The sequence below is a fragment of the Myotis lucifugus genome, unplaced genomic scaffold (genome assembly GCF_000147115.1).
Source record: "Myotis lucifugus unplaced genomic scaffold, Myoluc2.0 scaffold_465, whole genome shotgun sequence".
NCBI lineage: Eukaryota > Metazoa > Chordata > Mammalia > Chiroptera > Vespertilionidae > Myotis > Myotis lucifugus.
This window is the reverse complement of record NW_005871513.1, coordinates 135,983-151,886: the sequence shown is the minus strand read 5'-3', so window position 1 is coordinate 151,886 and position 15,904 is coordinate 135,983. Positions and strand designations below refer to the sequence as shown.

Genomic DNA, 15,904 nt, shown 5'->3' with positions numbered 1-15,904 from the left:
CCGGCTGCGAAACCTGACGGCGCCCCTTGTACGGACTCTATTTGGTGCGGGACCGTACGGCACTTCCGCCCGTCCAGCTTGGCCCGGAACCTGCGCCGCCGGCGCGGACATGGGGGCCGCCGGCGTGGCCCGGCTGCACGGGCTCTTTGCGACCTACAAGCCCCCCGGGCTGCACTGGAAGCACCTGCGGGATACGGTGGAGCTGCAGCTTCTGAAGGGTGAGTGCCTCTAGCCGGACTCCCGATTGCGCGCCCGTTCTCCCGGGAATCCCTTCTGATCCTCTAGCAAAATAAAGTCATGTGATCTAGTCGCCTGGGAGAGCGCTTTTCTAATCATGGGTTACGCCTCACCTTCCCTTGTGTTCACATGGGTAAACAGTAAGTAAGTCATAGGGTTGGGATTTGAACTCGTCTGTTTCCTAACTGTTCTGTTCGCTGGTGCGCGCCGTGGGTCGTCCTCCGTCTCCCGCATCTCCGTACTTCCCTGCCCCTCCTCCCCAGGTGTTGGGACAGAATTGACACGATGTCCTCTGCCTGTGTATGCACAGGTCTCAATGCTGGGAAGCCGCCTGCCCCTGAGCAGCGTGTTCGCTTTCTGCTGGGCCCTGTGGAAGGCAGCGAAGACAAGGAGCTGACCCTCACAGCCACCAGTGTGCCCACCCTCACCAACCATCCGCTGGGTAAGGCGCACTCAGGCAGGGGCTAGGGTCGGGGTCCCTTCGCAGGAAATCTCTGCCCGGAGTCAGTACTCAGACTCCTGTCCCTGACCTTCGGAGGGCCGCAGTGGGGGTGAAGTGTTTGGCAAGGAATATGCAAATTTTCCAGGTAGGAAATGCTTCAGGCTTTGCAGGTTCAATTCTGCCATTGTAGTGCAAAAGCAGCTGTAGGCAGTATGTGAAGCCGTGAGCCTGGCTGTATTTCACTCAAACTTTATGGACACTGACCTTCGAATTTCACATAATTTTCATATGGCACAAACTATTATTCACTTGATTTTTTTTTTTTTGGAATCTGTGAAAAATGGGGGAAAAAGTTTAACTCGTGGGCCATTATAAAAACAGGCTTGAGGATTTGTCCTGTGGACTGTAGTTTGCTGACCCCTTTACGATTCCCAGACTCCAGGTAGGAATTGAGACCTTCGGGTGGAAGTCCTGAGGAGGTAGAAGATGTTGGGGGGCTATATGATGACCAAGGGGAACCTGTAAACCTCTTCAACAGTGATATTCAGTGACTCTACAGTATCACAATCACAAGTATGGTATAATAAGGATCTGCTTTGTACTAGATACTGTGTTAAGCTTTTTCCAAATACCATCTCATTGAAACTTCACCACAACTCTATGAGGTCTAACCTGTAGCGGGAAGGCTACATACTAGGAATGAGCCACACAGCCCGGAGCCATCCTTATTTGTTGAGGAAAGGTACCTCGTCTGTTTCCTTCTAGTACGTGGACCAGCATTCACCAGCCTGAAGATTGGCGTGGGACACCGGCTGGATGCCCAGGCATCTGGGGTGCTTGGTAGGTGAGGGGGTGCAGTGATATAGGCTTGGGGGAGGATTGGGAGATACCAGAAGCCCAGCCCACTTCTAACCTGACATCCATTTCTCACCACTATTCTCCCCTGATTCTCGCCCCAAATCCGATCAGCTGGTGGAAGGGGGAAGGGGGAGTCACAATCGCCCACCTTTATCAAGTGATCTCTGCATGTGATGTGGTACAAAGCCATTCACCACAGCAGCCTTACTAGGTAGATGTTGTATGATTTTATGAATGAAGAAAGTAAGGTCCCACAGCTTAGGTGACTTGTCCTAGGTCACATGGCTAGTGAATGCCCTCGGTCCAGAGAGGGGAAACCATCATTGCTTTCGTGGGGTCGCCAGGCATGTGACTCTGGCCTCCCCAGCAAGGGTCTGGACACACAAAGCCCTGAGTCATGAGCCATCTGTGGCCCCAGGGTCAGGCGGTGTCTACATCCATACGCGACAGTCACAGTCCCCTTGTCTTGCTTCCCGGGGCACTGGCAGGCAGACATGATCTCATGCCCCCTCCCTGTCTAGGAGTGAATGGAGGACCGTTCTCTCCTTCAGCCAGAGGGAGAAACAGCGGGGAAAGGCAGGGAGTGGCCACAATGCCCTCTTTTATGGGGCCCTTCCTTTGTGCCGATTGCTTCCTGTGCGTGGCCTCAGTCTTCATGACGGGCCGGGCAGTGTTTTTTCCCCACTTTACTGATGAAGAGCCTGAAGCCCAAGGAGTTAAGGACATGATTAGAGCCTCTCCTGACTTCAGTGCAGGTCTCTGTGATGGGCCAGCGGTCTCGTACTTTTGAGTGCATCAGACACCCCTGGAAAGCCCTGGCCGGTGTGGCTCGGTCGGTTGGTTGTCATCCGGTACACCAAAAGGTTGCTCGTTCAATTCCTGGTCAGGGCACGTGCCCAGGTTGCAGGCTTGATCCCAGTAGGGTACATGCGGGAGGCAGCCTATCAATGTTTTCCTCTCATATCCATGTTTCTCTCTCTCTCTCTCTCTCTCTCTCTCTCTCTCCCTTCCTCTCTCTCTAAAGATCAATTTAAAATCCTTAAAAAAAAAAAAAAAAAAAACCCCTAGAGAGCTGGCTAAGCATCCTAGGCCCCTCCCCACCACAAGTCAGAGTCAGTGCACATGGTGGGACCCAGAAATCCACATTGTCATTTATACCCAGAGGAGCGCACTTGCTTCCTGTAGAAGCTGTCCTTGCCCCCTGCTGGCTTCAGCAGCATTGGAGGTGGGAATATTCTGATGGCAGGTGTGGGGGATGGGGTCCCAGGGAAACGGGAAGCGGGGGGCAGGTGTGAGATCAGCCTGGGTTCCTTTCAGTGCTCGGCGTGGGACAGGGACGCAGTCTCCTCACCGACATGTACAACGCACACCTCACCAAGGTACAGGGGGCTGGGGACAGCCCGCTTATCCTCTGGTCCTTTCCCTGGGGGTCACTGGCAGGATTCTGAAGCTGAGAGGATTCCATGGGGAACATCCAGGCCATAAGTAAGCATGTTTTTATGGTCACGTGCTATGGAAGACTAACAGCACCGTAACAGTGACAGCTGGCACTATTGCATGCTGGCTGCTCTGTGCTGAGCACTGTACGTGGACTCCCTCGTGAGCCCCTCACTACTTCCCTGCAAAGTGGGATCTGTTGTTAACCCATTTTACAGATGAGAGAACTCAGAGAGGATGTCACTTGCTCAGGGTCGTGTAGCCTGAAAGGGACAGAGCTGGAGTTTGAACCGGGATCTGTCCGACACCGGAGCCTGATCCAGACACCACTTCATTCTCTCCCCAAGACCGAGAGGTGGATGTCACTGTCTAGGCATCAGGGCGATCTGGCACCACGAGCGTGTGCAATAGGCGTCATGTTAGAAGGTCCCTGTTTTTAATGGTTAAGAGCACACTCTGGAGCCAAAACCAGCCTCTCCCTGTGCCAGCTGTGGGTCCTTGGGTGGGTTACTTCACATCTGTGCGCCTCCGCTCCTCATCTCCTAAATGGGAACGATAATAGCACCTCTTCTGCATTGGGGTCACTTTGAAGGTAAGATTAGTGCCTACATGCCACGTAGCCCATGGTAAATGCTCCATCAGTGTCACTGTTGTCACCATCTCTGTCATCGTTGTCATCATTACTCTGAGTTGTGGCAGAGGCATTCAGCTGCGTGGATCATACTTCGAGGGGGTGGAAGGAAGACTACAGGGCTTGCTAGGAGGGGCCGGTGTGACAAATTGTCAGGTTGCTGGAGTGGAGAGGCGTGGAGTGTCCTTCAGTGCCCTTTGTGGGCTGCCAGTCCTGACTGACATAGGAAAGTCCAGCATCCTTCCCCTGGGGGCAGAGGGCAGCCAGGCAGGGACTGAGCATCTGAGCTCCCTGAGGACCTAATGGCCCCACCCCCAGTCTCAGCCCAGCACCTCCCTCAGTGCTGAGGCTCCGAGCAGGGACACAACTGGGTCTTCCCCTCCCTGTCCTCGCAGGATTACACGGTTCAAGGCCTCCTGGGCAAAGCCACGGATGACTTCCGCGAGGACGGGCGGCTGGTGGAGAAGACAACATATGGTGAGAGCCCCTGGGAGCCAGGGCATGTGGAGCAGCAGCTGAGGCTGCCCCCGAATTTGCTTTCCCTTGATTCCTCCCCTCCCCCCAGTCTCTTAGACACACCAAGCTCGGGCTGCTATGGGGGGGCTTTGGACACATCGTTCTGTCAGGAGTGCCCTGTGTTCCCTTGTGCCTCTTCACCTGGTTTAAATGTCACTTCCCCAGGGAAGCTTTTCTAGCCCTTATACGTGGACTAGATGGACTCTCAGAATAGTAATTAACTAATGATTACTAGCTATTTAAAATCCATCTCCCCACCAGATTGATACCCATGAGAGTAGAAACTAATTTCACTCCTGTGATCACACACAGCCCAGGGTCTGGGACGTGGGAGGTGCTTGTTGGATGGGGGGTGGGGGATGGTGGAGAGGTAGGGACAGATGGATGAATGAATGGTTGGGTGGGGGTGGATGGCCCATTCTTCACTTATTCTCACCATGTTCTAACACTGTCTGTAATTTATTGTATTTGTTCTGGCCAGATAGCTTAGTTGGTTAGAGCGTCGTCCTGATATGCTAAGGTTGTGGGTTTGATCCCTGGTCAGTGCACATTCAAAAATCAACCAATGAATGCATGTATAAGAGGAACAACAAATCGGTGTTTCTCCCTCTCCTTTCTTTCTCAAAAAAAAAAAAATAATAATAATCATTGCATTTGTTTATTTGGCATATATTTTTGAGCACCAGCCATGTTCTAGGCACTGGGAGGACATACAGTAAATTAAATGGGTCTCCAACTACAGTGAACTCAGTCTTAACAGGAGAGCAGACACACCTACACCTTCTAGGGCAGATTAAAGCCTGGCAAGACAACACTATGTATGTGTAGGTGTGTGTCACCATCCAAAACGCATCTAAAGACAACTACCAAGTTGACACTTCTGGGAGAAAGGAAGCCAGAATTTGGAGAATAGAGGGTGGACGATGATAGAGATGATAACAGTGATAGAGATGTTTGTTGATGTGGATCTGAATTTCTTCTTTTGTTTTTTTATTATTGTATTGATTTTTTTTTTTAGAAGGAGAGGAAGGGAGAGGGAGAGAGAGAGAAGCATCAATGTGGGAGGGAATTGTCTATCAGCTGCCTCCTGCATACCTCCTACTGGGATTTGAGCCCACAACCCAGGCATGTGCCCTAACCAGAATCAAACTGGCAACCTTTCAGTGCACGGGATAATACCCAACTAACTGACCCACATTGGTCAGGACGCAGATTTAAATTTCTTGAAGAAGATTCATATATCAATTACATAATTAAAAAATAATGTAAAAACCAAAGAAAATTAAATGGTGGAAAGAGACCCAGGTGCAGATGGCAGAAGCCAGGAAGAAAAAGCCACATACTCCAGGAGGGCTTCCTGGAGGAGGCAGCATTTGAGTTGGCTATAAATGCGAGGAGGAGGCAGGGGCATTCCAGATAAGACAACAGCATGGAAGAAGCCAGGCAGAAGGGATGAGAGGCCTAGGCCCTTCCAAGCTGGCAAGCCTTCGGCTACTACAACTGCTCCCTAACCTTCGGCACTTACCCCAGCTGGGCCACAGGATCAGCCTGCCAGCAGAGTTTGTGAGTGTCCCCGGGCTTTGCTGCTGCCTGCCCCATAGTTACTCGGTGAGACAAGCAGGCAGAGCTACTCCCACTTTTGCCACTTGTTTCTGCATTTGGACAGATGGCACCATCCCTGAATACTAGGCAAAAATCAGATTATATCTTTGAGCTTCATTTCCAGAAGAAAATGTTGGTAATCTAGAGTCTCACAGCCCCTTGAATGTGTCCTTAACATGCCGAGTTCATGTGTATCTTTCTGAGAAGAGGGGCCCACACTTTCATAAGATTCTCAAAGGCCTGTCAACCCCCAAATGGACCAGAGGATGCTCTGGGATCCCCTTCAAATTCTGAGGCTGGTTTGGGGGAGGGAGTCGGTTAGGTTGCTGTTGCCCACCTGTGTGCTAACCAGCCCTGTCTTTTTCAGACCACGTGACCAGAGAGAAACTGGATCGAATCCTGGCCGTAATCCAAGGCTCCCATCAGAAGGCCCTGGTGACGTAAGTGGGGCCCCACCCACCCGTCCCTGAAACGGCCCTCTCGGAGGTGCCAGAAGAGCAAGAGTTGCGTGCCCACAGGGCTCCCTTAGCCTCTGCCCAACCCAGGGGCAGATTCCACGGATCTTTTCAGAGCCTGAAACCAGACATGAACCATTCCTTCCTTCCACAGCATGCAGAAGTGCTTCTGTGCTGGGTCATAGGCCAGGCCTTGGGGAAACCGAGGGGAATGAAACACCAGCTGCTCTCCTAGGGAGCGTGTGATCTAATGAAGAGGCAGCCAGGGCTCCCTGGCACAGAGCCAGGGGGCGGGAGCAGGCAGCACTCGTGTGATGCTGAAGTCGGCAGAGTGTGCAGAGGAGGACAGGCTGCGTTTACAGATTGGAAGGGCAGAAAACAGCTGCTGGAGGGGAAGGGGAGATGGAGAGGCATGAAGAGCTTCAGGAGTGGGCAGGGCCAGGGCTAAGCATCAGCCCAGTTCCCTACCCCACGCCAGCCACCCAAGTCTGTCCACCTCCTGATCCCAGGCACTCCAACCTCGATCTGCAGACCCAGGAGGCCTACGAGATGGCCGTGAAAGGCTTGATCCGGCCCATGAACAAGTCCCCGATGCTGATAACCGGCATCCGATGCCTCCACTTTGCGCCTCCAGAATTCCTCTTAGGTAAGTTGCCCCAGGAAGTTGGAGCAGGGAGATGGGACTCCACGGAATGCCCTCGCAGAGGCCGGCACATGCCAGCCCCGAATCTGCTGGCCAAGGCAGCAAGGACTGACGTCCTTCCCAGCTCTGGGCTGGACTTGGCCGATCATAGGCACACAGAACACATATCGTCCTATCTTCTGCCAAGACACCCTTTGAAGCCAGAACTTAACAAGCAACTGTTAGGTTTAGCGGCTCACTTCCAGAGCCACCCGCTGCTTCAAGTAGATGTGGGCCATCAGACAGCATTCTCACTTCCCCTGTCCCACCCAGCCTACTCCCCCCCCCCCCCACACACACACACTGCTTTCTTCTCCACTGGTCATATTAACGAGGGCTCCATTTCTTGGGCACTAACCAAGGCTCTCCCCATGCTAAGCACCTGATAGTATCAATTATCCCTCGGACTCCTCATAGCCACCCATTTTATAGATGAGCAAACCAAGTCTCAGAGCAGTGCTTTGACTGACCTGCCCACACATCACCTGGGGTCTTCTTACAAGGCACATTCTGACTCAGCAGGTTGGATAGGGCCCGAGATTTTGTCTGTCTAACAGTCTTTCCCTACAGGGTGGTCCTTAGGCAACACTTTGAATAGCAAAGCCCTGGAGAACTAAGGTGTTTTGCTAAGGTTATTTCACAGCCAGGAGATACCAGGGGGTGTGGATCTAGATCAGCGGACACCCGAGGCTGTGCTCTGACCCCCGTGTCTGTCTTTGCATGTCGCTGGCAGAGGTGCAGTGCATGCACGAGACGCAGAAGCAGCTGCGGAGACTGGTGCATGAAATCGGCCTGGAGCTGAAGACCACCGCTGTCTGCTCCCACGTGCGGCGCACGCGGGACGGCTTCTTCACCCTGGACGATGCCCTCCTGAGGACCCAGTGGGACCTGCACAGCATCCAGGACGCCATCCAGGTCGCAGCCCCCCGGGTGGCAGCCGAGCTGGAGAAGAACTTGAGGCTGGGGCTGGGCACCCAGCAGCTCCATGGTCCAGGCTGGCATGGGGTCAACGAGGGGCCAAGCCCTGCCTTGGAAGGCTGGACAGCGGGTGGGGCAGCGGGTGGGTAAAGATCAGAGTTGTTCATGAGCTGGGACGGACGACTGCAGAGAGAGTAGGGGAAGTTTTATTACATGTGATGTGAAACTTTGAAGCTGTAGGAGAAAACACTTGACCCAACTGAAAAGGAAAAGCTTCTATATGGAGAAAAAGACGATACACGCATGACAGACTGATAAAAATATTTGCAATGCTTAATGAAGAACTGATATCCATAATATAGAAGGAGCTCTTATAAAACAAGAAAATTGGGCAAATGACATGAATCATATGTATATATTTAAAAATAAATCTAGCCTGGCCGGTATGGCTCAGTGGTTGAGCATCGACCTGTGAACTAGGTGGTCACAGTTCGATTCCTGGTCAGGGCATGTGTGGGACATGCAGGAGGCGGCCCATCAATGATTCAATGATTCTCTCTTTGTTGATGTTTCTTTTTTCTTCCTTTTTAAAAAATATATATACACACACACACACACACTAGTGGCCCAGTGCCCAGATTCGTGCACATTGAAAGGAAGTTAATTAGAAGAAATATTTTAATATCACTATTCGCCCTTTATAATAAAAGTGTCAACCAGATTTACAATCAACAATGACAGATCAAAACACATGCGTGCAATTGGTGCCAGCGAGAGCTCTATATGTATCGCACATGCACGAGTCAATTTAACCTTTTATATATATAGAATAAACTTTCTCAAAAAAAAAAAGTCATAAAAAGATGACACCCAGCAATGATGATCTGAGAAGATGGGTGATCTGTACTGTTAGTGGAAATATACAGCTATAAGCTTTTAGGAGTGATCTGGTCGTGTGTATCAGAATTTAAACTACTACCTTATGACTTAGTTTGAGGAATCTACTAGCACTGGTTGTAGAAAGTTATAGATCCATAGATGTCATAGCTGCATTGTAATAGTTACAAGTGGGAAACATCACCATCCATCAGTAAGGAGCTGTTTAAGTATAGCATATACAGGATCCAAAGATCTCTTCTGATACAGTCAAGAAAATGACCCCTCCCCCATTTTTCTAGCCATTTTTCCTGCCAATTTTATTTCTCTAGGCTTTGGACACTTTGCCCCGGTGCACTCTCTCTGTTTGGCCTGGTTGTTTTAACCTGTAGGCATGTGGGTATTTGCCACTGAGAACACTCGGACTAGGAGTGAGTTGGCCTCTGGCTAGAGCTCCGGTTTGGGCCCTGAGGGGAAGCACTGCTTGTCTTTGGTCTCTGCTGTCTTCTCGGGAGAGGAGGCCCCGTCACCAGGGCTCCCTCACCTTCACTCCGGGCAACCGCAGCTCAGAGCAGTGCTGAGCAGATGTGGGCTCCTGGCTGTGAGGCCTCAAAAGCTCCCTTATCCGTAGCATGAGCAGAATGATTTCGCCCGCCTCCCCACCCCTTGGGATTGTTGTGGGGACAAATGAAATCATGGTCGGGTGCTTGTCACAGGCCTGGCACATACGATGCTCTCTGTGTGTGAGCTGTCTGCTTGCTGTAGCTACACTTCTGAACAATGACCTTAAAGGGTTGTCACAGGTAGTCGGAGGCCTTCCCTCCCTGACATTGTTTCTCTGGTATAAAAATCAGTTGGGAAATGGGCAAACACCTCAGCCAGGTGATTAAAGGTCAACATCAACAGTGATAAGTCATGTTACTAGTATGTACTCTCTTTTAAAAATATATATATAGCCCTAACTGGTTTGGCTCAGTGGATTGAGTGTCGGCCTGCGGACTGAAGGGTCCCAGGTTCAATTCCGGTCAAGGGCACGTACCTTGATTGCGTGCACATCCCCAGTAGGGGGTGTGCAGGAGGCAGCTGATCAATGTTTCACTGATGTTTCTAACTCTATCCCTCTCCCTCTCTGTAAAAAAAAATCAATAAAATTTTTTAAAAAGCTGCTCAACTTTAAAAATTATATATATTGATTTCAGAGAGGAAGGGGGAGGGTGAGAGATAGAAACATCAATGATGAGAGAGAATCATTGATTGGCTGCCTCCTGCACGCCCCACACTGGGGATCGAGCCCATAACCCAGGCATGTGCCCTGACCGAGAATGGAACCGGCTACCTCCTGGTGCATGAGACAAAGCTCAACCAACTGGGCTACACTGGCCAGGCCTCGTGATGTGATGAAAATGGCCCTTTACATTGGAGGGCTTCCTCCCAGTAACCCACAACAAATACATCAAACTCATGGAAGATGTTAATACTATGGGGAACTGCTGAGTATATGGGAATGCTCTAAACTCTCAAGTTTTCTGCAAACAACTTACTAAAAAAGTCAATTAAAAAACACACAAACATTGTCTGGAGAGATCTTTGAGAATCCAGGTTCTAACCCAAACTCTTGGATTCTGACTCAGTAGGTCTGGAGTGGAGCCCTAGTGACGGGGTTCAGAGAGCTCCGGGTTAGTGAACATACCTCGGCGCTGAGGGTGGCACACCCGGAGAGCGCCCCTCACCCCTTCCCTCCTACCCCGCCCTGTGCATCGCTTCCATTCGCCTGTTCCTGACTGTACCCTTTAAATAAAATGGTAAACATAAGTGTTTGAGATCTGTGAGCTGTTCGAGCAAATATCAAACATGAGGGGGTTGTGGGAACTCCCGATTTATATAGCCCGTCGGTCCGCAGGACTGGTGACCGCCTGGACTCATGATTAGCGTCTGAACCTTAAGCTGTGCAATCTGTTGGCTCCAGGCAGTGTCAGATTTGAGTTAAACTGTAGACACCCGTCTGGGCCTAATGAGAGCTGCAGAGTCGCTTGGTGTGGGAAACTCCATGTGCCTGGTGTTGGAAGTACTGCGTGTAGAGGACACAGTTTTCCTTCTCCTGTGTATGTGTTTAGCATGTGTGTGTGGAATGAACCCAAATGGTTAATTTTCTTTAGCAAAGTGGAATTATGCACAGTGTGTGACAAGGGGCTTCGTTCCTTGAACAACAGAGCGTGGCCATGTCTCCCCGTCTGCCCAGCAGGTCTGGGGCTCCTTGCTGCAGACCCTGTGGGGGTGGCCAGGCCACAGGCTCTCTGAGGAAGGCCCAGCCGCCACTGGAGCCAGGACTCTGGTGGAGAGCTCAAGCTCGGTTCTGTCATTTTATTTACCCTCTCGGGTTAAGAGCCAGCGTGTTCGGTGTTTGTTCCTGCGGAAGGGCCCTGAGCCCTGGGCCTCTCTGGCACTGACAGGGATCACTTCAAGTGAAGGCAGAAATGAGCTGCCACACTCTTCCTGAAAGGCTAGACTGATGCCATCGCTGCAAATGGCTCCCAGGGCCCAGGGCCCGGCCCGGAGCCTGGGCAGGTGTGGGGGTCAGCGGGCCAGGTGGCCTGAAGGGAAGATGATGACAGTGATATGAATAACAGCAGCTGTCATTTACTGAGGAGTCCTGGTGTGCCGGGCACTGTGCTAAGAGCTTTACACTCAAGGTCTCCGCGGCTCCCACGACCACCTGACATGAAACTAACGATTATCCCCCTTGTATGGGTAAGGAAAGCTGCTCGGAAGAGACATCCTGCCTAGCAGAGGGCATCTTCGTCTGCATAGGACCTGCCCCTCCATGATTTCTGACCTGGTAGCTGCTGGACGTCAGTTTAACCGGCATGCCTCCTGAATCTCTGCCCAGAGGTGATTTCAGACCTGTCTTCCCCTCTTCAGGGTCACCCTAACCGTGGCGAGGCTGAGCCAAGGGCAGGTACCTCCACCTGTGCTTACTCGAGCCATATTCACTGCCACCCCTTCTTGTTTAGCATCTCCAGACATCCAACTACCACCCCCCTCCCTCTTTCACCAGCCCTCCCTCAGACCAGAATCCCCAGGGAATTTAATCCCCATTTTATAGATGGGGAAACTGAGGCCTAAGAAGGTAATACTTGCCTGGGCCTCACAGCCAGTCAAGGGTAGGTTTGAACTGGGTACTCTGGCTCCAGAGCCCATGCTCTTAATCTCTCTTCACCATGACCTCCCTATCTTGACCTTGGTGGGACTTAGGCCAGCCCTGAGCTGTGTCCCTAGTGAGACGTTCCTATTGAGACCTTGGAGCCAGGGGTGATATGCATAATCAAATCCCGTCTTAAAGTTGTGGCCTTGTTAGATAGGAAACATGGGAATATATATTTCTGCACGTAGACAATTCAGAATAAAATCAAACAATACTTGGATTAGTGGAATCCAATCCAAAGGAGGGGAAAACTGGGTGGGGCAGAGGGGGTTGGCAAATCTCAATAGGTAACTGGAACGCAGGCGACATAGGCGGTCACATTGAGACAGGCTAGTAAGCTAGGAATAGGGCAACTGAGACAAAGTTAAACAGCGGTTTGCAGCTATCCAGTAATCCTATCTTCCCTAAACCAAGGACCCTTGAGAGTATATGTTTGCACTTCTCCCCAACCAGAGGGTAAATGACTTAAATCACCCTACTCCGGGAAATCCAATCAGTGCCATATGCACACCCCCCGCCCCCAAGAATTCCCCTAAATGTCCAGCCTTAAAAACTCCTCAAAACGAAGGTCATAGGGTGAGCAAGCCCTTGCCTTCCTCCCCCTCCCACCTTCCCCCATTGGTATGCATCTCAGGCTTGAAACCAGGGGGAGCAATAGGCAGTGGCAACCCCTCCCCCCCAACCCTGTCCCCAAGGTCCCCTGTTCTCTGACTTCTTGGTGAGCCAAAGCAGACCAGCCTAGACTTATTTCCCCAGCCGTTTCCTGTTTCACTGTCCCCAGCTTTAATAAATGTCCTCTGAAATCCACCTGGGCTTGTATTGTGAAAGTTTTTTCTACACAAAGTCAAGAACCCACACCCTACCAGCCGGCTCTAGGCGGACTCACTAAGGGCCAGGTCTCCTTTCCGGTAACAACATCACCTCATTTGGAGTCCTTATTGACACAGAGATTATAAAAGAGGTCAGAGTGGCTTATCTTGATCTCAGGATTGTGGGGGGCAGGGGTACCCCTGAGTCATGCCCAAATATTTGGTCAACATGCAGCCTCAGTCTGCTGGGAAAAAACCACCCCAAATCCCTTGGGATGGTAAAATGTTTTCCTTAGTAGGTGTTTTTAACCCTGAAAGGTTAGAAGTGAACAATGATTGCTAAATTGTGCCAAATGTGTAAGCAACTTGAGATTTGTAAGTTGAGCTTTAAATTTTAAGTTAAACTATTGGGTTGATTTATTTCAAGAAAGACTTTTTAAAGCCAAATATAGTGCAAATAATTCCGTGTACGAAATGTGCTCTCAAGAACACCAGCAACTTCATTAACAAACCCGCAGGCTCCCACATTTGCCAGTTGCCTGCCTGGCAACTGTTTTATTGTCTGACTCCCCTCCTTAGAATGTAAGCTCCACAAGGACAGAGATGTTTGTCTGTTTTCCTTACTATTGCGTCCTCATAGGTTAGAGCGGTGCCTGGAAAAATACTTGTTGAATGAATGAATGAATGCCCGAATAAATGAATGAATATCCATGCCCAAATACTACAGCTTTCAAGGCAAAAGTTTTCTCTTCATACACTCCCAGCCTCCTCCCCTCTCCCCCTCTCCTACATGCCCTCTCTCTTATTCCTTCCCAGCCCTCCTCTCTCCACCCCTCCCCAGAGGCCACTGCACCCAGAAGATTGGCTCATTAAGGCTCCACTTTAAGCCAAAAGGACCTTGCATTCACCAGGGACCAGAAATATGCTTAGAACACACAAGCATATCATCATATAATGAGCTGACATTTGTCTCTGTGATCATTAAACCAGCCTTTATATCTATGATCACTTGTGAAGTGGCCACAGTGGGTATTATTTTACCTACTTTATAGTTGTGGAAACTGAGGCCTGGAGAGGAGGAGCCCAGCCTCTTGTATCTGTCTATACGTGGCACACCATGCTGAGCTTCCTCTGTGTGGCCATAGGATAAAAAACAAACAAAAAGCCATATCCACCACCGTATGATCAACATCCGGATCTCCCCTGCATATCCTGTCAGTCTCTCCTTTGAGCACCTCCCTCTGGAGATGGACTGGATAACAGGAGGGACTATTAGTCACACAAAGAAGTTCCTGCGTGGGTGAGACTGGGCTCAGGATGCTGCTGGGGGTGGTGCAGGTTGATTAAGAGACAAGCATCAGGCGGGCGGCTCAGGTGTGGTTGCAGGAGTGGTGGGGCTGTCCTGGGGCTTCCAGAGCCCCTGTGATCAGCAGAGAAGCCTGTGCTCAAAGTGACCCCGTGACCAGAACTCTTCTGCATGTGGTCCCCACTCCCAACCTCTCCAGGTCCTATCTGAGCCCCTAATAAGCCAGGACCTAGAAGAGCCCTAAGAAGGCAAGCAGGACCAGCTCCTCCCTGGCAAACCAGCCGGACAGGTCTGCTGGTGCCAGGGTGGAGGGTGGAGCAGCAGGCAAACTCCAGCCAGGGACAGAGCTGACAAATGCCTGGGGCTCAGGGGGCTCTGGGGAGAAGCCAGAGGAAAGCCACCTGGGTTTGGCCTAGAGCTGGCTCTGGGGCCCGTGGCTCTGGAGGTGGGTTTAGAGACAGCTGGTTTGGAGGCAGGGTTTGATCAGACCTTATTACTTGTTATTAAAAGTTATTAAAAGCAATTTGTCAATTGTTAAGGAACACTCACAGAGAGGCCAGGTACCAAGACACCTGGGTTGCTCATTAAAAAATATGTAAGTCTGCCTCAGGCCTGCAAAATCAGAATCCCTAGGGAGGGGTTAGGGACTCAAAGCGTTACTTATTTATTTCATTTTTATTATTCTTTTGTTAATCCTCACATGAGGATATTTTTTTCCATTGACTTTTATTTTTAAAAAAATATATTTTTATTGATTTCAGAGAGGAAGGGAGAGGAAGAGAGAAATAGAAACATCAATGATGCACGTTGGACCGAGCACGCAACCCAGGCATGTGCCCTTGGCCAGAATTGAACCTGGGACCCTTCGGTCCACAGGCCGACACTCTATCCACTGAGCCAAACCGGCTAGGGCCCCATTGACTTTTATTTTTATTTATTTTTTTAAGAAAAACTTAAATTTATTTTTTACAGAGAGGAAGGGAGAGGGATAGAAACATCGATGAGCTGCCCCCTGCACACTCCCTAGGTACATGCCCTTAACCAGAATCGAACCTGGGGCCCTTCGGTCCGCAGGTGGATGCCCTATCCACTGAGCCAAACCAGGTAGGGTGCTCCATTGACTTTTAGAGAGAGTAGAAGGGGGTGGGGAGAGAGGGGAACATCGATGTGAGAGAGACACATTGATCAGTTGGTTGCCTCTTGTACACGCTCCAACCGGGACAGGGGATCGAACCTGCAACCCAGGCCCTTGACCAGGAATCAAACTCTTGATCCTTCAGTTCACAGGACGACACCCCAACCACTGAGCATCACTGACCAAGGCCCAAATTTTATTTTAAAAAGCCCTCTCGGATACTTGTGATGCTCAGAGGTTTAGAAATTATTCCCAGGTCTTTAAAAGAGCATGTCCTTGGAGCCCTCAATCTCTGAGTCTGCTATTTACCTGTGTTTCTTTGGGAAAGTGATTTAACCTCTCTGAGCTTTATTTGCTTCATCTGGAAAATAGGGATAACCATTAGGCATACATGCAATAGCCACACTGAGCGCTAGGTTTGGGGCCTGGCACAGAGCATGTGCTCAGCGTGTTAGCTGCCCGGATTTTCCTTGCAGCTGAGATCCTTTGGGATTCTGGGATGAAACAAGAAACTGAGAGAGGCAGAGGTCAGGAGAGGATCTGCTCCTGTTCAGAGTTCCTGATGTTGGGAATGAGGGCCTCACTGAGAAGAGAGCAAAGCCTCCTACTCAGAGAAATTAGGAGAGAGGGGCCAAGGCCAAGCCCAAGGTCAAAGCTGAGGTTGTTCATTTCTGAACACTGGCCTGGCTGCTGGGTCAGGGCCACGTGCAGATACAATTTGTAAGAAGCGCAGCAGAGATTTGTGGTTAAGACCTTGGGCTTAACTCAGAGAGTTCTGGGTTCAAGTTCTGACTCCTT

The 15,904-nt window shown here is 50.6% G+C and overlaps 1 protein-coding gene across 1 annotated transcript; it reads left to right on the top strand.

The window, feature by feature from the left end:
- The first annotated feature begins 50 nt into the window (after nt 1-50).
- TRUB2 (TruB pseudouridine synthase family member 2) lies at nt 51-8,234 on the top strand. Its single transcript, XM_006103130.3, has 8 exons — nt 51-218; nt 548-679; nt 1,445-1,519; nt 2,855-2,916; nt 4,001-4,082; nt 6,091-6,163; nt 6,688-6,824; nt 7,594-8,234. The coding sequence occupies exons 1-8, from the start codon at nt 110-112 to the stop codon at nt 7,926-7,928; spliced, it is 1,005 nt and encodes a 334-aa protein (XP_006103192.1). The 5' UTR covers nt 51-109; the 3' UTR covers nt 7,929-8,234.
- Nucleotides 8,235-15,904: the final 7,670 nt, after the last annotated feature.

What these genes read in the sequence shown, in the direction of transcription:
- TRUB2 (XM_006103130.3), top strand. Translation starts at nt 110, where the DNA reads ATGGGGGCCGCCGGCGTGGCCCGGCTGCACGGGCTCTTTGCGACCTAC. An exon ending in GGAGCTGCAGCTTCTGAAGG is followed by an intron (nt 219 to 547) that starts GTGAGTGCCTCT and finishes GTGTATGCACAG; the next exon opens with GTCTCAATGCTGGGAAGCCG. An exon ending in ACAACGCACACCTCACCAAG is followed by an intron (nt 2,917 to 4,000) that starts GTACAGGGGGCT and finishes CTGTCCTCGCAG; the next exon opens with GATTACACGGTTCAAGGCCT.